The 27,707-nt window shown below is 39.6% G+C and overlaps 1 protein-coding gene across 1 annotated transcript in view; it reads right to left on the minus strand.

The window, feature by feature from the left end:
* The window catches only part of slc27a6 (solute carrier family 27 member 6), a 32,277-nt gene extending 9,624 nt beyond the window's left edge, over window positions 1–22,653 (minus strand). Inside the window, exons 1-6 of the mRNA XM_030065344.1 lie at window positions 22,026–22,653; window positions 18,219–18,428; window positions 15,087–15,245; window positions 12,363–12,487; window positions 5,966–6,160; window positions 807–897 (exon numbers count right to left, since the gene is read on the minus strand). Coding sequence (XP_029921204.1) covers window positions 807–897; window positions 5,966–6,160; window positions 12,363–12,487; window positions 15,087–15,245; window positions 18,219–18,428; window positions 22,026–22,512 — 1,267 coding nt within the window. The 5' untranslated portion in view covers window positions 22,513–22,653. The remainder of the gene's footprint in view (window positions 1–806; window positions 898–5,965; window positions 6,161–12,362; window positions 12,488–15,086; window positions 15,246–18,218; window positions 18,429–22,025) is intronic.
* Window positions 22,654–27,707: the final 5,054 nt, after the last annotated feature.

The following is a 27,707-nucleotide window of genomic DNA, read 5'->3' on the forward strand; positions in this document are numbered from 1 at the left end:
CGCTTCTCCGTCTGGCAATCTGATGGACGAGTCTGGGTTTGGTGGTTGCCAAGAGAACGGTACTTGTCTGACTGCATTGTGCCAAGTGTAAAGTTTGGTGGAGGGGGGATTATGGTGTGGGGTTGTTTTTCGGATGTTGGGCTCGGCCCCTTAGTTCCAGTGAAAGGAATTCTTAATGCTTCAGCATACAAAGACATTTTGGACAATTTCATGCTCCCAACTTTGTGGGAACAGTTTGGAGATGGCCCTTCCTGTTCCAACACGACTGTGCACCAGTGCACAAAGCAAGGTCCATAAAGACATGGATGACAGAGTCTGGTGTGGATGAACTTGACTGGCCTGCACAGAGTCCTGACCTGAACCCGATAGAACACCTTTGGGATGAATTAGAGCGGAGACTGCGAGCCAGGCCTTCTCGACCAACATCAGTGTGTGACCTCACCAATGCACTTCTGGAAGAATGGTCAAAAATTCCCATAAACACACTCCTAAACCTTGTGGAAAGCCTTCCTAGAAGAGTTGAAGCTTTTCTAGCTGCAAAGGATGGGCCCACATCATATTAAATCCTATGGTTTAAGAATGGGATGTCACTCATGTTCATATGTGTGTGAAGGCAGCCGAGCGAATACTTTTGGCAATATAGTGTATTAAACGTTTTAAACTTTACATTAAAAAAAACTTTATATTAAAGGTATCTCATTATTCATAAAAACAAGGCAGCAATTTTTTTCTTATGTGAATATGTTACACTTCTGTTCTTTTCCATCTAAGTAGGACTTCTTATATTCTTGAGGGTGCACGCTTACCCTTTTTCACTCGCTGACAGAAACCACGTTCATCCTTTACAGGTTCATCTTTCACCATGTCATACTGTACCAAATCATACTTGAAGAGAACCTATGAATAAAGCAAACAGGTTTAGTCATGTTGTCACTTTACACAGGGAAGTGTTTGTGGCCAGGGGCTTTCAAACATCTGGACCCCAAAGTTAACTTTACAAAAGCCGTGGACCACATCTGAAGTGTTTTTGCCCTAAAGCAGCCCTTATATCAAGAGATATTTAAATACAAGAAATCTGATGTAAATTCAGCATCACCGTTCTGATGTTTAAATATATTATTTAGTAATTAGAAATATAGAGTTATTATAATTTTTTAAAGTATGATTTGCTCATTTTCAATTGTTTAAATTGTTTAGATGTACTTGAACACTGACAAATCATGGTTAGGGTTATAGTTGGGGAAATCAAGCCATTCCTCATTTTACTGATGAGCCCCTGGGTGCTGGTCAAGGAACCCTGGGAGTCTGGGGATCCCACTTTGAAATGCACACCAGGTAACAGGGGTGATGGTCATGGGAAAATGCAGGCTACTTGGAGATATAGAGAGAAAGACCCTATACTCAGCTCCACATAAATAGTGTATTTTGTCAATGTTTTGGTCTACCAACTTCCCCCTGTGGTTGTATATTCCATACTAGTGTGGTATGAGTGACATGACTGACTGTCAAAAAGTCAACTTCAACAAAAGTATAAAATGGGCTTAACAAACCCAGTGACCCTCATTAGCTCTTTGGAAGTCCAAATCCGATTAATCCTAGACATTTCCTCACAATAAGCCTGTAAACAAACAGTATTTTGTACGACTGAAAATCCTGTTTTCCAGGAACATGTGCACCAGAAGACGCTGGTAGCTCTGCTGAAAAACCCTGGACCCACAGCTCTTCCTCTGCGCGACAAGCCTGTCTGAACCTTACCTTTCTAAAGCAATGAGGGAAATGGGCAAGTTTTAAAAAAGAAATATACAATTTGGCAGCATTTAGTGCATTTGTGCTGAATTAACCTGACCTATCACAGACAACAAATCTCAGTTTCTCAATGATGTGTTTCAACGATCATGCCTTAAAAAATAAACAGGAACTTTGGATTCCTTGGTACATGAACTGATGCAAAGGCAGGGAGCTGACATTAAAATGATCAGAAACACTGAATACTATACCAGTTGAGATGACTAGATCTTTGGTCTATATGCTGATGTTGTAATTCTAAATCATTCAATAAGATGGCCCACTTTGAACAAAAGCAATTGATAACACAAAACCTGTTTCCAATCCTCAGTTAAAACCCCTGCAAAAATAATTGGTAAACCCCATAGACTCCATTTTTCAATCTGTTTATTGCCTTTTACAGTGTATTTATCTCATGTTTGCAGTCTTACTTCTTTCATATGTGGGACACCCACTCCCTACCCCTCTTTTTCTGGCTCTGATGAAACTACTGTACAAAACTATTTACCTTTTGTAACTGCCCTTTGGGAATAACCAAGTGCTTTGACTGATTGATGAAAAAAAGGAGGAGAAGAAGAAAAATCATAATAACTCTAATACAGCCCCAGCACTACACGCTTGGATCTCTAATGATGATGAGCTAATATAATGGTGCTACAATGAGTGGCACAGTAATTACAGGCCTACTTGAAGTGAAGTGCAGACTGCAGCATTCAAAAGCATTTAGCACGGCCACATAACACCCCATTTCTAGATGTTACAGAACGGGCAATCCTGTTAGATAAATTAAGATGTATGCCGGTGAATCGTTACATTCCATGTTTTATAAGCTGTGTTTGTGGGCCAACACACCACGGCACTAAGAACAGGCCTAAGAATAGCTAAGGAAAGAGATTAAACCTAAATACTCTTACCTACTGGTTTGCAACCCTCCTGATTAACAGCAACGTCTGAATCTACTCCTGAGATGTCCTACAGCTGCTAAAGCCAGAGAGGAAACCCCATTCACCGTTGATATAATACAGTTAAAGCCCTAATGCTGATTACCCCAAGAAGCACTTCAGCCTGTGCTCGAATTAATGTTGCACAATACGGCTGTGCCATTACGCAGTCTTTCTGAGCCATCGTCCGTCAAGCTGCAGATATCAACGTACAGGAGATTCTTTTTAACCAACAAATATCTGGACAGTGAGCTCGCTGTGCTGTTCAGTCCAAGTCTTGTGGTAGTTTACTGTCCTGTAACCTCTGACAGGAGTGACTACAGCAGCCTGAGAGATGCATGACCTGACAAGCTATTCTAAACCATCTGTCAAGGCCCCTGACCCCGCAAGGAATTCAGTGCAGCAGCTTTGTCATCTTTGCAGGAAGCCATATGAACCCTTTGGTCCACCTGACACAGTGTCTGCTGGACGGCCACTGAGATTTTTTTTTTTTACCGGATACTTTGTTTTTTTCTTTTCTTCAGTGATTATATTTACATTTACCAAAGCATTTTTTCTGCCCATTGAGCAACTTCTGGCCCTTAAATCCTTATGAAAGCATTTAAACTCAAGAAATCTGACACAGATCCAGCATCACCAACAGCAGCATCATCATATTTTTGGGTAATATTCAGGCCATTATTATTTATTTATTTATTTATTTAATTTTATTTTTTGTCAATTTTTGGACAATTGTTAATTTTCTGGTCTTTTTTGGACTCCATTTCCCTATTCTTTATTTTTTTCTCTAATTTCTTTGTTAATGTTCCAGGATTTTTTCCCCCCTAATTTGTTAATCGCTTGTTTATGTTTCAAAGGGTTAATTGCTTCCAGTTTTAAGTTTTCTGTCCCCATGACAAATTAATTTGCCTGCCCTTTATCTGAGACATAAATTCGTGAATGGTACATTATCATGTGTTGTTCATTTCCCTTCTCATCCTTTCATTAAATAATCTTATTTTTTTAGGCGGTTCTACTTTGTTTTCATTGTTTGCTCTTTTTGAAGGTTCAGCAGGACTTTTTCATGCCAGGTCTGGTGGACTTAAAAAAAACCTAACTGCCACTGCATACATTTTTACCACATTTGGCAGGTGGCAGGCGCTAATTTGCCACCCTGGAACTTAGTAGTAAAACACACTTTTTAGGTAAAACCAATATTGTTGCTACAAAATCATAAGAAGAAATCATATAGAAGAAACTGAACAAGAGAATGTGTCTTACAGGAAATAACATGAGGTAGCTTCAGTCTTGGAGATATAGTTATTAAATGCACAACAGTCTACCAATATGCTTTCCATATAACCCATTATGCATGCAGGGTCCTACTGATGCACTTTATATCTTTTTACCTATGGAAATACTTCCTATGTAATTTAATGAGTAAACTTCAGTGTCTTTTCTTATTACTGAAACTTTTTCATTGTTGTAATGGTCTGTATTTGTATATCTGACTCACATAATATTGCATTTAATTTAGTTTTCTGTGAAATTGCTGCAAGTAGTTAGAATAAGTTGTTGATTTATTTAAAAAATGAGTAATTATGCATTTGTGGTTTTGGAATACAATTACGCACATTCAGTCAAAAGTCACATGACCCTTCTGTATATATCACCCCCCTGTCCAGTCTTCTAATGGGAAAGCCTAAAGCAAGATGTGCAACGTCATCTTTTACTTACAAAATATGTTGAAATAAATGGTTGGTTTATCAAGTGGGTCTAGAGCTTTGATGGTGTGCGGCAACATTTTTGACTTCAGGCTCTGTAGATCATTTTCAGGTGATGTTATTTACAATAACACACAGCCTTTCATGTTCTTTTGCTTAAACTGAGACTCCCTGACACTGGAGCCCAGAGGATACAAAGTGGCACAACAAGGAAAACAAAAGGTTAGGTGTGCTGTCACCCCGCTCTGCGTAACCTCTGAGAAAAACTTATCATTAACTGGCCTTAGTTGGACTCATTTCAAGATTAAATGTGCACCTCTGTGTAGAAAAAACACACACACACGCACACACACACACACACATGCACACACACAAACCTACTACTACTGAGTGAACTGGGCAAGATGACAAGGATTCATTCCCTGGCACTATTTATATCAAAGTGTAAGCCAGATTTGTTTGTGTGCAGGAAAAATAATATATCATATTAGATCATATCAAGCTATTAACACACCCTGTTCAGACTTCAGACATAAGAGCCAACCAAACAGGGCCCTCTGGATAAGTGGGGGGTCAAAATAAGGGGCTGTTGATCAGGGCTCTTTATTTCTATGCACTGGCAAAAACATAACCCTAACCCTAAGTATTAAGTATCAAACCCCACATGCCTTTACTTTTAATTTACAAACTATTAGTAGTAGTAGTATTTCTGATACTAGTACTAGTATTACTAGTATTAGTATTGATATTACTATTATCATTATCACACTTTAGCTTGCTATCTTTGGAGAATTCTGCAAAGCTGACGGAGATAATCCACATGAGGTTCTGTGTTTCCCAGCTGCTGTGGTCGGCTCTGGAGAGACAGAAGGTGCTGGTCGGCTGTATGTGTGTTTTTACCCCACAATAAAATGATAAAGGTTTTGGTTGAAAATGGACAAAATGTTCCTTTAGCGGCCACCCTCAAGAGCGGTGGTTTTCAAAGCGGAGTCCAGGAACCCCCAGGCTTCCAGGGGGTCCTCAGCAAAATGAGAACTGGTTTAATTTCCTGTAATTTAATCCACTGGAAATATTAGAGTGCAGAAAACATAAACTATCATATTAACATTCTCATTTTTCTGATTTTTTCTCACCCCATTTTGTCAGTGTTCAAATATGACACTGAAACAGTTGAACTCTTTGAAACCTGAACAAATTCACTTGATTTCTGTGGAATAAGGGTGTAAATTAGATCTGTGATGACATAAGCTTGCTTGTCTTTAAATATCTCTTAATATGAGGGCCCCTATAATGTAAAATCACTTCACCACGGCAGAAGATGGAAAAGTTTGAACACCCCTGCTTTAGACAGTCAGATTCAAGTATTTGCCAAGGTTGCCTTAGTTGACTGTCTATGTCCATGTGTAGCCTACATTTTGAGTGCAATTAAAAGAAACATATCGATGCTTCATGCGAGCCAGTCATGCTTTTCCAGGCTTAATGCAGCAAATCCCTCTTCCAACCCTGCAGAGAAGCCAGAGGTCACCTGGCGCTCACCTTGTAGAAGAAGTTGGAGCGCCCCACAGCTCCAATCTTGCCAATGTGGTTCATGAAGCAAAGGTTTCCCTCGGTTGAACCGTAGATCTCACACATGCGAATTTCTCCGAAGCGATTTTGAAAGTCACACCAGATGTCCTGCCGAAGCCCGTTCCCCACGCCCATTCGGACCTTGTGAACTTTGTCCTGCACCCCCTGTTGAGGAAAGTTGTGAAGTGTTACACATCGGCGTAAAATTAGGGGAAACATGAGTGATTGTGTGTATACTAATGATGAAGAATGCAATCATAAAGCTGCCACACTGGATCTACAGGATTACGTTTCAGTGATGCCATGTGCAAAGTAAATGTATGACTGCAGGTGACTATAGGGCCTGGGCAAAGTGTGTGCAAACACTCCAGTTTCACAACTAAGCACACATACCAGTTTCACCACATAGCACTCCCAAAAGTCGTTGTGGTGTGTGTGTGTATGTGTCACAAAGAAAAAAGAAAACACCAGGACAGCACATGGGTGTGAACCAACAGACACAAATACAAAAAGAAGGAATGAGGAAAGCCCTGACAAAGGAAGTCTTTTACTACAACATACTCATACTAGCACATGAGCACACACACACATGCACACTCATGTTGCACAGACACATTTCTCTAGTCTGGAGAAAACTATAAGAGGCCTGGATGATATTAAATAAATGATTAGTGCCATGCTGGATCCAGGGTTCTGTGTGTGGATTTGAGCTCAGCCTGTAATTCGATGAAAACACATATTCTCCTGAAAAGGCTCATTGATCTCCACATCAATAAGGGGTTAGTTCTCTGGACCAGAGCTTTTCATTCCTGACGCCCACAGAGTGTGTGTGTCGGGGGGAGCATGTCGGACATGCACACTTTGAGCAGAGGCTGCCCGCAAGGCTGTGTGCCTCCCCCTGTGCTTTTCTCTCTTCTTACTAATGATTTATGATCAAAGAGAAATATTTTGGATTGTTTAGGCATGATGATGACATGGCGCTGGTTGGCCTCCAACAGAAAACAGACCCTTTTTTGGGTGAAGCTGCCCATCTGGCCCACACCAAGGCCCTTCAAACATGGTGGCACATTAGCCAGCAAGAAATCAGTGTGGCTAAGAGAAAAGAATTAAGAATTCTATGTACAAAACGAGATTTGAAAACAGACAGTTTCACTTGATGGCCAACATGTTGAAACTGTGGAAAACAAATATCTGCTCTGCACATACAGAGTATATTTTCAAGAGATGCTCACAGAGACTTCATCTAATTAAAAGGCTCAGTGGCCTCAGTGTTAGTCGGCAGACTGTAGAACTGATTTACAAAACTTTCATCTTCCTGCCCGGTTCGGTCAACTAAACTGTGGATGCAACAACAAACTTCCCAGGATTGTGTCAATGGCAAGTAAAATAGTTAGGTAGTTAGTATCCGGGCAGATTGCTCCCATCCTCTCTCCAGCCAGGAGGCGCTATAGAGTCCTTCTGGCAACTTTCCCTCATGCCATCGATATTGTCAACTTTACAAGGTGACCGGTTCATCAACATGAACCATTTGTAATGTGTAATGTGACCTTGTCTTTGTGTTTGTTTGACTAACTGCTTGTTTTATTTCCTGTGTTTTGGTCAGCCGAAGACAAAATTTCACCCCGATGGACAATCAAGATCTATTCTATTCTATTCTATTCTATTCTATTTCCATTGAATGTACACTATCAATACCAGACTAATATCATTATCATTCTTATTACATCATCACCATCATCATCATCACTACTATTGTTGCTGTTGCATTTGTTGGTGAAAACATCTGTAGTGGTGTTTACAGAAGAGGATTAGGGCCACACACACATACATACAACGGAGTTCTGAGATTAATCTTGGAATTCCGACAGAAAAGTTGGAATTCTGGCCTTTTTTTGTGTTTTCTCTCCAGAATTCCGATGTTAACCTCAAAACTCTGAGATTAAAGTCAGGGTGTGACGTTCTGTTGTTAAAGTAAGAATTCGGATTTTGATCTCAAAATTCTGGGATTAAAATCAGAACTGAATTCTTCTATTTTTGTGGATTTGATAAGTGATGAAACCAAAGCGTTCCTGGGAAGTTACAGGACAGTAAATATGTAAGACGGCCCGCGTGTGAGCACCCACACTGTGAGGTACAAAAGTCACAGCTGAGAGACGCTCACATGTTTCTGATCAGCCATGAACTGAGGCTGCGAGTGCGTCCTCGAGTCCGTGTGCTCACTGCGTCACCGCTGTGTGTATTATGCAGTCGCCATGTATATTCATAGAGCACATCATTAGGGCTCATGCTTATGCACACGTACTGAACTTCTGAATAAGCGGCTGTGTGCTACGTGCCCATCTTCACTGCGTCAACCTTTGTCCGTCATTGGCAAGGACTGTACCACGGCCAGCCTTTCACCCTGACGCATTAGGGCGAGACTAATGGACAGAGAGTGGACAAAGAGGACTTTGAGTCCAGCCTCAGCGAGGGGATTGCACAGCCGCATGTTTGTGTGTGTGTGTGTGTGTGTGTGTGTGTGTGTGTGTGTGTGTGTGTGTGTGTGTGTGTGTATGTGTGTGTGTACGTCTACAAGCACCACGGATGCAAACACCAAAACAAATGTGCTGTTTGTCTGTTGGCCATGAAAATGTAACACAGTTGTGCACAATGTTTTTGGGCTGATTTGGAAGAAGCGGTGACCTCAAACGAACCTTTTTCAGAGAGAAAACGACATGCTGATAGAATAATTCACATTTTTGGGTTCATTTTGTTGTTTGGTGCTGCTTTTTTTTATATATATGTATTTGTGTAGATAACTGCCCAAACATAGATAATGTAGGTACAGACTTACTATGTGTCAGGTTTTTGTGTCAGCACCACAGAATCAAAGTGCACAACAGCTTCTTCCTCAACTCACAGTTATCAGTGTCATTTAATTTAGCACTAAGTTTAACATTTAGTTTAGCGCACAGGCAGAAATCCAGCAGATTGAGGCCGCTGACATGTTGTTTTTCACACGAGGGGCATGGACGCAACTGTAAGACACGCCCGAATGTTCACCAACTACACGCCGATCTAGTTGCAGCACAGGCCCATGTGCTCACTTGTGACCCAAAGCAACAAGTTCATGTCCCGTCTCTGGAATTTCTTGAAAGGCATTCTGGGAGATGTAGGCATGCACTGAATTAAATAAAAGTGGATGCACCAAAAAAGTAAATGGCAACACTTGATTGCCAAAAAAGTCCTTGGATGCACTGAATATCACAGATTTATCACATCTAATTTAGTTCTGATTAATCCTAATTTAAACTGGGATTAAGGAACATATTTTTATTAGGGATGGGAATCAACAAGGATCCCCCTATATGATACGATTCATGATACTTGTGCTGATTTTATATGAAGTGCGATTCTGTAATCATTGTGAGTTTTGCAATTTTGCTGCTTTACAGTAATTCATGATCTTTAATTACTTATTTTTTAAACACTACACTATGGAAACAGGACACATCATAAGCACATCAGTCAAATTTACTTTAAGCTTTCAACAAAATGTGTGGTAACCCTAATTGGCTCACAAATTGGTCTTATTTGACTTGAGATACTTAACTGTGGCACAGTGTGCATACAAAGTGTTCTAAGTGATTAAAGCCAAAGTTCTCCACTTTGACTTTTGACTTTAGACTTTTGATCTAAAGCATGATCTTGGAGTCTTTAATTCCTGTGATGACAGGCTTAACTGCCAGAGACCTGGAAGTAAGTGTGTATTTGAACAGGTTACACGGCCTTCTGTTACACTCTAATTAGAAACATTTCCCCCCTGAGTAAAATAAAAAATATATGTTCAAAATATGGTCAAAGTATCGATTCAGGGTCAGGGTTGTTGGAAAAAAAAAAAAAAGCAGTCAGGATGTGTAACTGAATCCATTCTTTTCTCATCCCTATTTTTTTTTTAAAATGAATGTAGGAGAGGGTTAAATCTGTCCTGTCTCTATTCTACCTCCCTTCATCTTTTCATGCCTTGACCATTGTAGGGGAGACTGGGGTAAGATGAGCCATTTTTCATATTTAGGATCACTACATCAAGGCAATCATAGTTTTGTCACTAACTAATATATCTGCATATATTTCAGGATGTTGTGCATCTCTTCAAACAAACAGAATGAATGTAAACATAACTGTTTCTATAATGTAGCATGTCCAAAAAAAAGTGGTCTCGTGGCACAACTTACCCCGTGTATGGGGTAAGTTGAGCATAGGAGCGGGGTAAGTTGAGCCGTATCCCTACTCACCCCACACCCTCCTCCCCACCTCCATCCCACCCCTCCCTCACCTTCTCCCTCCCTAAATAACAGTCACTTCTTCAAATTCATGTGTATTTTTATGTATTAAACACAGTTCAACAGGTACAATAAACAGCTGTTTTAATATGCCTTAAAGTGCGCTTGGGAAGAGAACATTAACAACTGTGTTTTTGGAAAGAAAACACTAGAACACTAGCTTCTTGGTGTCCTTGCTGACAGTAAGGTCAGTTATGAACATATGAATGTAACACATTTGGTGGCCACGGCCACTATTTGGTGGCCACGGCCACTATTGGCCATCACAAAACTGAGATGCATTGGATCTTCATAATATTCCACCTGTCGAGGTTGCAGGGGAATACAAATTGCTCAGACCTCCTTGCTGTACCACCAACACTGTGAGGTTTGGGGAGTTTTAGAGATTTAATATTTAACCCTCATAAATGCTTAAGGGGTCAAAACGGCCCGAGCTGGTGGCTCAACTTACCCCTGGCCAAATGGCTCAACTTACCCCAGAGCTACCATTTTGACTTTTTTAGTCCCCACAGCTAAAATGGCGCACTTTTATGCTAGGTTTATGACCTCATGTTGTAGCTCATAGATACCACAATTGATGTATAAAACAAATTTAAAATGATCTATTTTGGTTTTAACACAATTCTCATGAAACTTATGATAGACTAAATTCACTTTCAAGAGTAAAAAATGTTTTTTTGGAAATAAATGTCTAACAACTTTACCCATGTGGTTCTTACCTTCACAGACTCCATGAAATGATGCCTTCCTCCTAAATATTTGGTCACATGATCAATATTTTTTACCGTTTCCTAGCAACAGGGGGTGGCTCAACTTACCCTTTGGCTCAACTTACCCCAGTCTCCCCTACTGTCCTTTTCATTTGCCTTAATCAAAAAGACCTTAAGATCGGCTCCAGATTGTCCAGAAGTCGGCCAGCCTTTTCACTGAGAGACAGGATCACATTTCCTCAGCGGCCCCACACTGGCAGCCTGCACACTGTAGAGCTGACTTTTAAGATTTCACTGATAAGTTTTAGGACACTTGATGGCCCGGCTCCTGGTTTCAGCCTGGATGCCAATTTTTAACAGCCACAGAGTTTTTTTTCCACTAATTATTTATATCAGGTCCTCTGGATGGCTCACGGTCCTTAATGCTTCTCAAAGCTGCATTCATAAACCTCTCACAAGCATTTGGACACGAGAAATCTGACACTAATCCAGCATCACTGAACTGACGTTTAAATACATCATTTTGATAATTGTTTTCTTATTTTTTTTTAAACATTTTGCTAATTTATAAGTAATTTTTGCTAATGTAGTGGTAATTTTTTGGTAATTTGTTAATTGATTTTTTCCCCCTATGTTTTTGAAAGAATGAAAAATGAATTACCTCCAGTTTGAACTGTATATTTCCTACACATTTCCTACATGAAGTGATTGTCATTTGTTTGTGCTTTTTATTGTCAGCAGCATTTTGTAACTTTGGTTTTAGAAAGTGCTCAACAAGTAAGTAGATTTTTCCGATGTAAGGGTGGAACAATGAATTGATAATGCAATATAATGAGATAATTCCTCTTACAAGATGTTATCAATACAGTTCCGCAAAGTATGGATATTTAAGTGCTCAATTTTATTTGCACAAATGCACATTTGAATTCATACGAGGTGTCTTTGTTCCCTGCCTTGAGGTGTTTAAACTGTCACTGTTCTGTCATGTTCGTGCGGCAGTCGCTGTGCAGATTAAAACTCAGATTAAAACTTATTGGGAAATTATTTTGCCTTTTCCAGGATATTCTTCCTTCTTCAGTTACAGATATCGTGATGTAATGTAGCTGATTATCTAACAAAATATCACATATAAGAGAATCACCTGCATTGTGATTCCATTGTTATCGTGGGGAAAACACTGTGATCGTACCAAATGTCCAGTTACCCAGTGATTCCCACCCCATTCCTATCATCATCATCATCATCATTATTAATACTATGACTATTACACTATCTTTTCAGACAAGAGGTTCTCAATAGAGCACTGCAAAATGCCATGATACAACGGCGCATTACCTTAGGCTGGTTGCACAGGTATCTGCAGAGTTCACCGATATACTGGAAGATGGTCACGTTATATTTTCTACAGTCGTTCCAGAACTGGGAGGCTGAGAACTTCTTTTTCAGGACGCAGGTTGCACCTAGCATAGTGGGCACAGACAAAGGCACATTCACACTTCAGTATTCGACGTTAACAACAGCAAACTAATTTGTAATACAAATATTAAAAGGACCACCCCACACCCCTCCATCCTCTTGCACAGCTAGATATCATCAGTTTGTTTTGCTCAACGTGCTGCAGGAGTTATTTTATGATGAAGCGTTGCAATTTTACTTATATGATGAGCTAATTTTCCTCTCAACCTGCCATGTCTACTTCAGTTTGTGATTTCTTCACGGTCCTCAATGTCAGCATAAAATGATGATACTAGAATGAAGCCCTTTCTGTTTGATTCTGAGGCGCTGACACTAAAGAGGTTGGATTTTTCCTTGAGGTTCCCTGGCGCAGAGAGACTACAGAGCCTCCCTGACCAGCACAGCAACCTGTGACACTGAAAGGCATCGAGGATGATATACAGGATGTCCATAAAGTCTCTTTACAATTTAACAAATTTATTACAAAAGCAAATGAATAGACAAATCTGTGGAAATTATAACAAAATGAGGAGTAGATATTGAAGTGGGGTTTTTTTGCCTCATTTAATACACCTCTGTATGGGCACCATTAGTTGCACGAAGCACATCAAGATGGTATTCGATTTCTTGCCATGTTCGCTGTAGTATAGCCTCATCAATGGTGGAAATGGCATCAGTGATCTTTTGCTCCAGGTCGTTGACGTGCAGTGTGATTAAAAACTTTGATAACCACTGAGTACATAGAACAAGTCTGATTAACATATCTCATCAATTGCTTTTGTAATAGATTTTCTGAATTGTAAATAGACTTTGTGGACACCCTGTACAGCCATAATTATGACTAATGACAATATCTGGGAGGCATCTCATTTACTAAGTCATCACAGCCGGTGGAAGAACACAGGACAAGGGGCCTCCTCACGCAGCCTTTGGTAACCCCGACCCAGAACACGCAATCCTTCACAGACGACTGAGGTACAAACTACAAGTGTCCCATTCTCTGTGGCCCGCCAGGTAACTCCAGAGCAAATAAAACATACAGATAAGCACTGTCTGCCGTCTTTACGGACTGAAACAACTGAAACTGTTGGGACACTGACCTCCCCAAGGTTTGTTAGTACAGCATGTCCAGAATGTTGGTCAACGGTGCAGAAGGACATTGCACTGTCAGTCAGCTTTGGCAGGAGTTATGACAATAAAATGAAGCAAACAAAGACACAAGAATGGGACAGCTGATTAAAACGTGTTTTCACCCAATTCAGTCTGTTTGTTTGTCAGCAGGATCTCTCAAAAAGTTCCAAATGGATTTGCCAAAAAAAAAAAAAACACTTTGTTGGGCCAAAAAAAGAGCTGCTTAACCTTTCACATGGATTGGCCAAAGAGTAGCGTGGTAGGCCTGTCACACAAAGGTGCATAGCTACAACAAGGGAAATCCTCCCTGCATCGATCACACACATAACTGTTTGATGTTTGAATCTATTCATCAAAAATCATCACTTTCAGGTAAAAGTATGAAAAGTAAAAACCGACAAAAGTTTAATTTGGTCAACTATGTGATATGGAAATGGCATAGCATATGAAGAATGTGCTGTACTAATTGCCATTTTTCTATCCCAATAATCATTTTCCACTATGCTATGTTGTTAAAATCCAAAGGCAGGAGATTATTTTCCATGTTAAGCCACAAAAGCAGAGATTAGATCAGGATTACATGGGGTTAAGACTGGCATTTGGTGTAAATCAAACCAAGAACACAAAATGCCTTCGCAGTGGAGTGGGAGGCATCAACATAATAACGATAATAACAGTCTCCAGTGTCATATACTTGCACTTCCTGCTTTGAAGCCATTAATTAAGCTGCTAACTGGAGTGAGACGAAGGGTCCACAAACAGCTCACATTGTTTTCCTGTTAGATCGAGGGTCACTGAACATCATCTGCAATCCTCTGTGCCAGCTTACCAAACATTTTACTGGCTCTCTGCATCTACCAAACCACCACATGGATCTCACAGCATCTGACTGGCACATGCAGACGCCTCTGGACCAAGAAGACTGCGCTCTTAAATTCATGCAGTGGATTGGTGTACAATGGAAAACTCTCACACTTTACAATAATGTTCCTTAACAAATGACTCACAAGGCACTAATAAATACGTGCAAGATTATTATTATTTTTACATATCTTAATTGCATGAAAGTGTAATTACATTTGCCATTGCATACTTATATTTATAACTGCTTTATAAATGTAGGAATGACAATAGAGTGTTGATAAAATGTAATATTTATGAAGATTGTATAATTAATTTGCGAAGAACCATCATTACATTAAGTGTTATTTAAGAAATTGAAATATCAACATTGATGATGAGTGTCAAGAATAAATCTTAAACTGCATATATTTGTGTATTGCCTGATGTATGTAAAAAAAATATTTATAGGAGCAGTAATGCAAGCCAACCTGTTGTGTTTTGCTGATATAGTTTGCTGATATATTTCATCTTAAATGGAACAGAACCTTAATTAATATCATCAGTAACACCCGGGTTTACCTGCTGTTTCATGTCATATATATCTTAATGTATAAATATTTTGAGGCCTACCCATCTCTATGGTTCCTCCGATGCCAATCAAGGAGGCTGCGCTGTGGTACAGGGGCAGAGGTATGTACACCACGTCTTCTTCTGTCCCACCAAATGCCCAGAAACCTCCTGCTCCCTTCAGAGTCTGAAGGTGGGTAATCACTGCTGCCTTGGGGAGACCTGGGAAAATACAAAACCATGAAATGATGTTGGAAAAAAATACACTGAAAATGAGAAATAAAATCATTTGAATAAGACCCAAAGGAAGTCACATCCACCCGTCGTGATGGGGAAATGGCCACAACAGTACTGATAAATGATGACAGTGATGTCTCAAATTCTTGGTGTAAATAATAATAATAGTAACAGTTTCATCCTTGTTATTTCTCTAAAGCCATCACAACTAGTGGCTTCAGAGCGGCTCATTCTGCTGGGACGTCCCTCTCTGTTCTCACTGAAGCTCTCCAAGCGGCGGGACCTACCTGCTTCACTCTATCCTGTCTTCATCCTCTTAGTCCTGTCAGCTGCCTTGCAAAGTTGAAAGACCACAGCAATGACTTTGCATGTTCAGCCTCGACACAATACTTCATGTTTCTGCTAACATTTTCCCAGAGCCAGCAGTCGTATTTTAGAACTCCCATATTATTTTTCCTCTCTTTTAATCCAGCCACTGGTTTCCATTTATTCCTCTATGATATGAAAATGAACACCCAGAGACTTCAGACTTTCCTCACACCAGTATTCCATCACTGTCCACATTAGTTTTCCTAAAAGCAGCAGCACTGTTGTGTTTTGATGACTTGAAATTGGCAGGGTGAAACGATCCCTCCTCTGGAAAACAGTCCCTGGGGAAACATTTGCTTTCCACAGCCAATTATCAGTTGTGTGGTTTATGTTGTTGACGACCTTGGTTAGCAGCAGAAGCAAAGCATTATAAGGTGGGTGTTTCCACCAAAACTTCTAATTTGCAAATAAAGGGATTTTGATTAGATGTTGTAAAATCTTTAATATCCTCCCATGATTTGCAAAATGGTTTGTTGTGATGTAAAATGTAGGGATGTTGTAGTAAAGGCGCCAACATTCAAAATCACTGGTATGGTCCTTTAACCATCTGATGCCTTTCGCTTTCATCACTGGTTTATAATCTCTATAGTCTCCTTCCTCACTGTCCACTCCTACCAGGGCTCTTGGACAGGGCCTCTGTTAAAATAAGGTTGCCCAAGTCTCAGTCCTAAGCCACGTCTTCTCTCTCTCTGCTAAGTCTCCAGGCTTGGCTCGGTCAATTTGGGTCAGGGATTATTGGATTAAAACTCATGTTGAACACTGGATTTTGATTGTGTAATTGGAACTCACTGGGAATGACTTTTTGACTTTTTTCCCAGCATGGAAAACAAACCTGTGGCATGTGTTGGGTACTGACAATACACAGTAGCCCTTTAAATCTCAGTAAAATGTTACATGGTGTGAAAGACAGCAGGTTACTGAAAAATGTGTTACAAGTTCTGGAGTTGGATGAATAAAATACAAAACTCCTCTTCCAGTGCCAATGCAGCCTTTGTGTTGTTACACACACACACACACACACACACACTGTTGTGGACCATAATAGCCTATTCATTGATCACAAATGAGTAGGTCTAATTTATGATTCCATCTGCACTGCTCCTCAGCCCACACTACTGCACAATTTGTTGACAATATGAAACTTATTTACTCACACTACAATAAAAATAGCCTGGCAGAAAAAAAAACACAACACAAACATCTGAAAATGTTATATGAAACTTTTTGGAGGCCACTGTGTTTGAATGGCTGTCAGCAGTAACAGTGATTTTGAATGTTTGGTTCATTTCCTACGACTTCCCCACATTTTAAAGTGCAACAAAACCATTTTGCAAATCAGATGAATGTACAGAATATTTCACAACATATAATCAAAATCCCTCAATTTTAAAATGTGAGTGTTTGACTGAAAAAACCCACCTTATAATGTTCTGCTTCTGTGGCTAACAAAGTCATCACCATTCATTATCCACAGGACTGATAATTGGCTGTGGAAAGCAAACGTTTCCTCGGGGACTATTTTCCCTGGCGGAGGGACAATTTCACTCCACCAGGTGCAAATCATCAAAACACAACAGTGCTGCTGCTTTTAGGAAAACTAATGTGGACGACTTTATTACAGTGATGAAATACTGGTGTGAAGAAAGTTTGAAGTCTCTAAAAGTTCATTTTCATATCATAGAGGAATGAATGCAAACCAGTGGCTGGATAAAAGGGAGGAAAATGATATAGTAATTCTAAAATATGACTGCTTTCTTTGGAAAAAATGAGCAGAAACATGACACATACATTTTGTAGATATTATGCTAAATATGCAAAATCATTAGTATATGAAAATGACTGATTTCAATGCAGCGGCTCCTTTATATTTGCAGGTCGTTTGGGATTTGATCCACTGACAGTTCAGGTTTGCTTGGCAGAATCAGACAGGATATTTTTCTATGGGAAAACTGACAGGTCAATCTCGTCAAAGGCCTCCAAAGGAAATACTGCCAAGGGCCCCCAAGACGCCAGGGCCAGCCCTACTGGGGAATCGTTGACTTTACACTGTGAATACCACTGTTCTGTGGTTTAAAAATGGTGATGAATCTGCAGAATCAGGACACTATAAGGTTTGTGCCCCAAACAAAAGTTGAAAAGGAGGGATTTTGATTATATGTTGTGAAATCCTTAATCTTAATCTTCAGATCATGTAGTTACCAGGTACCCTCCTAATGTACCCTGGGTTTGGACAGACCCCGGGAAACTGGCATGTTCCCACTATGCACTTTGGGCTTGGAATAATCTAATCATAAAGAATGAAGGCATGTAATTGTTGTTTCTTGAGAGGTCACTGTGTGTGAATGGCTGCCTTACTGTTCATTGTGAATTTTTGCATATCATGTTGTATATGTTGCCATTTTATTTGTTGTGATGTTGTATGGCTACCTTGGTCAGGTCTCTCTTGCAAAAGACATTTTAATCTCAGTGGTTAAAAACAAATTTAAATAGGATGGGTAAATTGTAGTAAATGAGCCAAACATTCAAAATCAGTGGTATTGTCCTTTCAGATGGTATTGCACATTGAACTACAGAGAGCAATCGACTCACCGGTGGTTCCAGAGGTGAAGATGTAGAGGGTGGGAGTCTTGAGGACGGTCACGGCTCGTAATGCTGCCGGTACGGGCTGGATGGAGGCAGCAGCAATATGATCCAACAGAGGGTGGATGTCCGTGTGGTCACTCTGGCTCACAAGGGCCCAGATCTGAATGCTGTCCTCCTGCAGACTGGCTGAGATGTCTTTCAGACATTCCACCAGGTCTGGAGGACAAAATGAAATCTGAGCACGTTTGGGCTTCAATTTATTGAAAATTAATCGAAACTGACATTCAGAACCTCTAACCGACCGGAATCTTGCCCATGTCGATTATTTCATTTTTAAAAATTCTGAATACTTTTCCCACTGTGTGTGTTCATGTCTCAACATGGGTGAACTATCCCTTTAAGTAAGACCTACAGAGTTGGGTAATGCAGCGGACAAATCACGAGTGGTATGAGTGAGATATGCTTTTTAAGTGTGGATTATCGATGTGATATGGTTACAGCCCTCTTAAAGGAAATGGAGCCTAATAATCAAGAATCACAAAACACATGGTTCAACAAGGACTGTCAAGAGCCGAACTACGGCTGAATGATATGGCAAAAAAAAAAGAAAAAGAAAAAGAAAATCATATTACGATAATTTTTTTCAGATACAGAGATATTCACAATTTTAGTGGGAATGATCACTTTTGCATGTTTTCTTACATCTGGACAGTAAAATGTGTTGGTCCTTTTGAGAATTAGTAGGCCAGGGCATCTCTGTAGCACCATAACATGTTATTTACAACAATGTTTTGTCTCACATATGTACACATAGTGTATAAACAGCGTGATGGGACTCCTATCCTCCCAATAAACCTTAAAATTTGTGTTTTCTAGCGTCATTTGTCTGTCATTTTGGAATTTTTCCTATGTAATTTTCTATGTTTTTTACGTATTTTTCTAAGTATTTTTGTACTTGTTCTATTAATTCATGTAAGACAGCATTTTTTTGTGTATCAACCTTCTAACTGATCTAATGAAAGTAAGTTATTAACTCTATGCTTCTGTATGTTAATTATCTGAGGAAAATCAAACTTTCCCTTAGGCGTGTAATGTTATGACATTAATGGAATTAACATTTATGGAAAAAGTGCATGTACTTGGCTGTCATGCAATTTCTATAATAGTTTGATTCATTGTTCAGCTCTACTGTGCATCACTCAGTTCACTCTTTATAGGTGCACGGAGAATAAAAACACTCTTTTCCACTGAACCAGGTATTAAATGATGTTAACACAAAGTTAAATTACAATAAGGATCCCAAGTTATTCTGCATCTTATCCAAAATATACTTCCAGTATGGAGTTAGTTGTTGTATGTATATTGTGCATCATTAATGAAATTAGGATACTGAAGACACAAAAAGTGAAACTGAGCAGGCTTGAAGCACTACTCAGCACTTCTCCTGTCATTTCCTTTGTTTCTTTCTTTCTTTCCTTCCTTCTGTCCTGTTAGGCCAAGTACAGAAATCTGTAATCTACCTTCACTAGAGGTGTTACGCCAATTTTTATTTTTATATGCATGTGATTATTTTAACCTATGGTGGCTTTAACATTATTTTAATAGTGATTGTATTTTCGTGAATACAATCAGACAGAATTAAATTATTTTTAGGACTCCCATAGGGGCCCACAGGGGTTTCACTTTGGTCCCATAACTTAGGAACAGCTTCACCAGCAAGTACAAAATGATGCTGACACTTAGTGCATATCTTACCATGTCAAGTCTATCAGTGTTTATTGACTTCTAATGTCCATTTCTTGCTCTAACACGGCATTGCAGAGAGCACATTGGGGTTGTTGGGATGGAAAATGTGTGAGAAGGCACCAGTGGTTGGATCTGTCACTCTGTCACATGGCTCTAACACAGTGAAACAAATCAACTGTAAAAACATCGCTCCTGTGCCATCAGGGCATCAGCTGCATCTGGCAAGCGCCTAAGAGTGAGTCCAAATCTGACATTGTTTTTTAACAGTATGCTAGAGAGCAAATACATGTTATTCTAACCCATATACTACAAAGAGCCACAGCAGGAGGCATTCAGGAGCAATATTTCCTCCAAGATGACACACAGAAGAGCCCTGTCTCCTAAAAATTACATTCAACTGAACTGGATTCACATATTTTGTAACTGGATTATTGTTGTTTTTGTACTGTGTCACATGAACATTTGCAATGACTTAGTCTGATGCCAGTACTAGAAGGATGGAGAGGTGGTGGACGGGTCAAACAACCGACTTTCACCCAGGTGACCTGAGTTTGAGTCCAGCGTGAGCGGTGTGTGTTTGTTGCACATGTTACAGTAACTAAGAGGTTTTTCTTCCTAAACCTTTCTGCTTTTGGTGGCTAAAGCAAACTGGCTGACATGATGTACAAGATATGTTGATTAAATATATTAACTATGTTCCCCCCTGAATGTTGTTAAGAATGCAGTTTTGTTGTATGGGTATCTAATCAACTACCAAAGAACAATTTTATTTTATGGAGGGTTCCTCATTTAAAAAAAAAAACATCTGAAAGGGTTCTTCACTGAACCAACTGGCTTCAATAAGAACAATTTTGAAAAAGGTTCTCAGAGAACATTTATTTTCTTGGTTCAAGTTATTTTTAAAGAATCATTTTACCATCACATCAAGAACTTTTTTGGACGGCTCCTTTGCAGATTCTTTGAGGAGCCATTCAAAGAAAGGTTTCTCTAAAGAACTGTGGTTTCACTGTGGTTCTTTGTCCAATCAGAAATGTCTCTCCTGTAGCATCACTATGAAGAACTATATTCAGGTCCACTTGACACCTGTGGTTTAGCTTTAAGAAATGAGAATTAACTGCTGTTTCACCTTTTCTCTTCTCTCTTAAAGATCTGTTTTTATGGCTCTATGAGGCACCTTTGTTCTATTTAAAAAAAAAAAAAAAAAAAAAAAAAAAGGTTCTTTAGAGAACCATGGTCTGAACCTGGCTCTTGGTAGAATCAGAAAAGGTTCTCGCCTGTGACAGATTATTTCATTTTTCATTTCACTTTCTCATGTTCTAGACCCCTAAACTGACTTTCGTTAAGTCCCAGACCCCTATCTCAAATTAATTTTGCCCTGGAGGATGCTGATAAGGAAAAGTATTTGTTTGTATTAAGTATTAAATTGTTTAGATGTGAGTCTTGAACACTAACAAAGATTCAAAGAGGTGAGATTATAACGTGTAAAAATAATCACTCTTATTTTTCTTCATTGTGACAATTCTAGTGATTTAGTTGATCCTAAAATCAAACCTTTAAAACCTTGGCAAATTAATTTGATTTCTCTCAAAAACATGAAGGAGAGAAAAGTTGAGATGCCTTTCACAAGCATTTAAACTATTCCTCATTTTGCAGAGGACACCGAGGAGGATCCTCAGTGACCCCTGTGGGCCCGGAACCCGCTTAAAAAAAAACACTGTCCCATGGCACCACTCTGAAGAACCATTTTCGGCTCCAGCTGGCACCTTTATTGTTCTGTGTGTACCTCTAACGATCTATCGGCACACTGACCAAATTACAACACCCCGCCTGGTCCAGCGGTTAGTGGATGTAAGCTCTTTGGGAAGTAATTATAAACGGAGACGCAGGAAACCGGGGAGCGGTCAAATCTGTTGCGAAACATGTGGCTCGGATCTTATTCTCTCAAACGGGACACTTCTCAGAGCCAGGCAGGGAGGGCAAACGGGGATAGCCCCTGTGAAACCTGATGAAATAAACTCCCCCAAAGAGTATACTGGCCGCACTAACGCCGTGTGAGAGATGCTTTACCTGCACCAACAATGAGCGTCTTGGCCCCGCAGCAGTTGAAGCAGTGCAGCAGCGACCTGGACTTGATGTTGGTGTTGAGGAAAGCCACGGAGCAGCCCAGCTTGGTCAAGCCGAACCAAACGCAGACAAAATCGGGCTCGTTGCTCATCAGCAGCGCAACCGAGTCTCCTTTCTTCAAGTTGCCCCGCTCCAGGAAAACATTGGCGATTTTGTTGCTGCGCTCCTCGATGTCCCGGTAGGTGTAGGTCGAGCCCTCGTACAGCAGGAAAGGCTTGTCGGGGATGCGCTGCGCCTGCTGGATGAACCTGTCCAGCACCGTCACCACCCGGGACGTCAGCTTGAACACCTCCAGCTTGGCGCCGTACTTGATTACTTTCAATAAGAAGAAAAGGTCCCTCCAAAAGTATGGGAAACATAGTTTCTGCAAAACATGCACGGTGAAAAACCCCGCCAGCACGGCTGACAGCCACCCCAGAGACAGGGACATGACTGAGGCTGCTCCCGGTCCGGAGGACGATCTGGAAGAGAAGGACGGCAGGCACGCCAGGTGCCCGGGACTACACCCTCAGCAGCATCGTCTCAGGTGATAAATAGTAACTTGCTGCCCGCAGGCGCGATGCCAAGTCAGTAGTGGACTACAGCTGAGTCAAGACACAGAGAGGGAGGCCGGATTGTCAGACACGCTGCCTTCAAAATAAAGGCAAGGCAAGGCAGAGTTAGCCTCTGTATACTACTACTACTACTACTATTACTTCAACAATAATAATGATGATGACATAACAATATAATAATAATAGTACAATAACAAAAATAACAGTGACAAGAGTAATGATGATGATGAATGAGCAGCTTGGATGGACACACTTGTACACACGTCGTGTATGAAAGGATTTTCATAAGTGGTCTTTGCTGCAAGAGTGTACATCTGTGTGTTTGGGAAATAGTGAATGTACGACTGGATACCAGAGACTTGGATTATACAGCATGATGAGAGTGAGCTGTTTAAACACAAGTTTAAATGATGGTGTTTTGTTGATGTGAAACTGTAAAAATTATGGCCCTGAGTTTTGTCATTGGTTTTTGGAGTAATCACCAAGAAGGCTTTTAAGTAAAATGTCCTTCATATGAGCTTGAAGGCAGGACATGGTGAGGACTTGATAACAAAAATTATATATTATGGATGAACTATCCCTGTAGGGAGGCCTACAGCATAAAACAGAAGAGAGATACAAACTACAAGAAGCTATAAAGAAGAATGTATGCCATTTTATTCATAAAGTTAACTAAGAAATAAGTTAATGAGGAATTTACAGGAAGAAAATGTGAAAATTGATTCAGTGGAATTATAGATTAAAACTTAAGTTTACACTGACTAAAACCAAAACTAGACTAAGTCTTAAAAAAAAAAAAAAAAAAAAAAAAAAAAAGTTACTTAACATGCACCTTATTTTGAAGGTCCCACTTCCTGTCCCGTCGTGGCTGACTCGGCTGAACTTTACAGTCTGGCTGAGGGCATCATATCATGTGACTCTTGTTGTGGAGACCAGTGGGAGGGTCCCAGTTAAAGCGCCTCTCTCCCCTACTTTAAAAAGCGTCGCCCTAATGCTCTAACAACATATGGGTAAGAGTATTACAGCAGCCTATTCTGGCAGATAGCGGGATGGATGGGGGCTGGGAGGAACAGTGACAAATTATTATATTTCAGGGCTCACTTAAAAAAAAAAAAAAAAAAAAAAAAAAAAAAATCAGCCTGGATCAGAATGGTTTGGATAATCAATTCCCATTTTGTTTTCTTATCAGTATCAAAATGATCTCCCTGATTTTGTCCCAGTTTTTCCAAGCCCTGTCAGGTTGGATAATGCTGATCCAGCCTAGCACAGGATCCGGATTTCCAAATCTGGAGTGGGAGTGCCTTTAATACCTCCTCTGTAAAGTGGCCACCTGCTGGATCAAAAGTTTGGTTAGAAGAAGTCATTAATGATCTGCCATTTTCTCCATCAGCAGCCTTATGAGGAAGAGTTGATCTGTGGACACAACAGCAACATGTTTAATTTCTTTTTTGTGATGATTTGAGAAATGGAGGTTTACCAAAGGGTTTCTCACTCCCTGTCCAGCGGCTCCATCAGGCTGCAGGGTGGCGGTGGCAGGGCAGTGCCCAGGGCGTAGCAGACGGGGGGTTACGGGAGGCACATGTCCCCCCTCAGTCACTTCTAGGACCTCAGTCCCCCTGAACTTCACTCCACCTACAAACTGTCAGAGTTCATCCACTTACTCAATAGTTCACCTGCTGTCAAGAGTCAGCTGTCCCGTCTCATCCCTAATATATCTTTTCATTTTTTAGTTCTGGTCACAGAATTCAAATTCACTTGATTTCTTAAAAAAAAAAAAAAAAAAAAAAAATATATATATATATATATATATATATATATATATAGGTGGAAAAAAGGTGATGAGCTAAAATTACCTGAAAATTAGCACAGAACTATAAAAATGACAAGAAAATAACCAGAAAATTAGTTTATATATATATCTATATCTATATCTATATAGATATAGATATATGTGTGTGTGTGTATATATATATATCTATAGATATAGATATAGATATGTTGTATATATATATATATATGTATATACACACACACATATATCTATATCTATATCTATCTATCTATATATATATAATAATGAATAATAAAAAATTACAATACTAATAATTTTGTTGTAATTTTACAGTGATTTTCTTCCAATTAAATGGTAAATATAGAATATTTTTGAAAGAAATCAAGTGTTTCTAAAGGTTTGTATGTACACATGCAATAAAAGTGACACAAACCAGTTGATTTATTCATTTTGCAAAACAAGTCTGGTATGAGATCACTTCTGGAGGATAAGTTCTGAGTAGTAAACTCTAGTGTTGTGCTTGTTACAGAAGTAACACAAACGGGGGAAAAAAAACAGCGAGTAAGACGAAAACATTTTATTTAAAATACATCATAGTTACACAGAATTTTTTGCAAAGGGACAGGAGGGGAGAGGATTCAGACTGTACAAAAAAAAAAAAAAAAAAAAAAAAAAAAAAAAAGTGTGTATCCTGATGCTCTGCCCCAGCACAGTGAGACAGTGTTTCAATCTAACCAGGTCAAAGCCAGGGGCTTGGATCTGATGCCACTGCAGAGTTTCCAAGCTTCTACTGGGATGCCTATGCAGACGTTATATGGTATTGTGTGGTATGGTATTATTATAAAATAAAAATAAAATATTAATTGAATAGAAAAACTACAATACTAAAATGGAATTATACTATGCAGGTTCAAATGGGAGGACACACAACTTTGAGCTTTGAAATGACCACACGACTTGTACTTCCTGTCTTAAATAGTGACATCATCCTGCCCAAACATCCTGTTTCAACAGGAAATACAGCAAATCAAGAGAGGAAGAGTCCACTTCATGGGGTCTTCAAGGATGAGGCTGAGGAAAGATGAAACCTTTCAGGTTCATGCCACGACTAATAACCCATAGAATTAATGTGACACTTTTAAATGTCTATATTAACTCTAATGTTTTGATGTCAAATGGACACAAAAACAATGGAGTAAACTGCTCTTATATTTTGGGTTATGATGGGTAAAAGAGTTGTCCAGAGCCTTATTTCTGAGGTTTCCATCATTCTTCACCACATAATCACAAGGTGAGGCGCCTTCCCCTGTGAAACTGCACAGTCTGCCTTTAATGTGAAACAACTGACTTGAGACAAAAAGGGGGGCATGTCCACAAAAAGATCGACAGTTAGGACAACAAGAGTAATCTAATTCACTGCTTCCACCCATGGCTGATAGTCCAGTAAGCCACATGGTCACCGCCCATCAGCTTATCAGGAGGGGCCACTCGTCATCTGTGCAGCATAAGTCCATTGTCACCAGCTCAGGGACAGCAGAGGTGCAACAGATCCCAGCTTTTGTTAACATGTATTGACGCCTGCAGAGGTAACTATCCCAACCCAGATACTTTTTACCTTTTCTGTTTAACAGGATCCTTTATAGCTGCCACCTGTAGGTGATAGCTGGCCCTCGTGCGTCCTCAAAGGGGTCCATAGTGGGGGTGGAAATAGCCGGTGTGCTCACGATTCAATTTAATCACCTTTCTTTTATTACTCAGGATTCAGTTATTAGCTTCAGTTTGTGATGCTTGTATGTTTACAGTCAAAAATGCAACAATCTCAGAAACACAAGCCCTGATTTGTTTTACTTGTGCCAGTGGTGGAAAGAGTGATTTTGGAGACTGTGGCAAACATGGGCATGGGGCCTCGACATCCCTTTATCTCCCCACTGTCAGTCCTTATTCGTCTAATAAGACCTACTGGTAAATCAGAATCAGAAATACTTTATTGATCCCAGAGGGGAAATCAGGTCAGTTGCAGTTTCTCAATTCCCAAGAGAAGAATTAAATTATAAGAAAATAGAAAGAAATATGAAATGTACAAATATGTGCCATACAAATCTTAGTAAGTATGTGCATTACGCATAAGTTATATCAAAAGTATGTACATTAATCCTACAAAATATTACAACAATAATAAATAAGAAATAAAGCATATCTAAAAAGTATACATATATACACCTTATATGCACTGGGATATTGCACTGTTGAACTGTTGCCTAAAGTCCTAAAGGTATATATTATTGCACAGTTAAGTAAACAGTTTAAACAGTGTACAGTTATGCAGTCCTGTAACTAAGCTCGTCTCTTGACCAGCGCTGATACTGTTGAAAAGTACAGCAATGTCCAGCAATCTCTGGTCCAGATTTCCTAAAAGAGGCATTATTTGCCCTGAATTTTGAACCATGTTGCACCTTTAGCTGTTGCAAATTTAGCACCGTATCTATGAAGAACTTGTATGAAAATGAACACAGCCGCCATAATGACCGTGTGACCAGCACTACAAAAACACCCACTGCTGTTATTGTCAGTGGTACTGTCACTGTCACACTTTCTTTGGATAGGCCTCTACTGATGATCAGCAAATGTCATTTGATAAATAAGTTCAACCTCAACCAGAGTTCAGTAAAATATCAATAAACCATAATACCATCATATTTCAACATGTTGACATATGCTCACATTCTGTTGTATGAATTTATTGCATTTTAACATCTGGTTGGATGACGGCTTGTGTCAAGTCTGTTGTAGTGAATAGGCAGCAGGTCAACAAATGGTGGGATCCACAATAACATTTTATAGATATGTTGATAAGTGTCATTCATGGCTTACTGATATTCTACTGAATTCTTGTTGAAATTTAACTTGTATATCAATTGACATTCTGTTGAATCTCTATGGGGGAATATCCACAGAAAGTGTTACTAAAGTCTCTTATCTCACAAGGAAAACACAAGAAATCATTTTTCCTCTTCCAACTGAGTGCTAACCTGCAACAGTTTCAGTTCATAATACTGAGACTGAACAAGTCACCACTTAAATATTTGGGAATTCATGTTGATCCTACCTTATCTTGGAATAGGCACATAGCTCATATCTACAGGAAAGAGCAGTAGTGTATCTATTTTCTTGAAAGAATGAGGTCATTTGGTGCAAACAGACAGATTTTACTCTTGGTACAGCTGTCTCTCTGTTCAGCTGAATTCCGGCTAAAATGTCCAGATTATCATGGATAAGTTC

The sequence above is a fragment of the Myripristis murdjan genome, chromosome 12, assembly GCF_902150065.1.
Source record: "Myripristis murdjan chromosome 12, fMyrMur1.1, whole genome shotgun sequence".
NCBI lineage: Eukaryota > Metazoa > Chordata > Actinopteri > Holocentriformes > Holocentridae > Myripristis > Myripristis murdjan.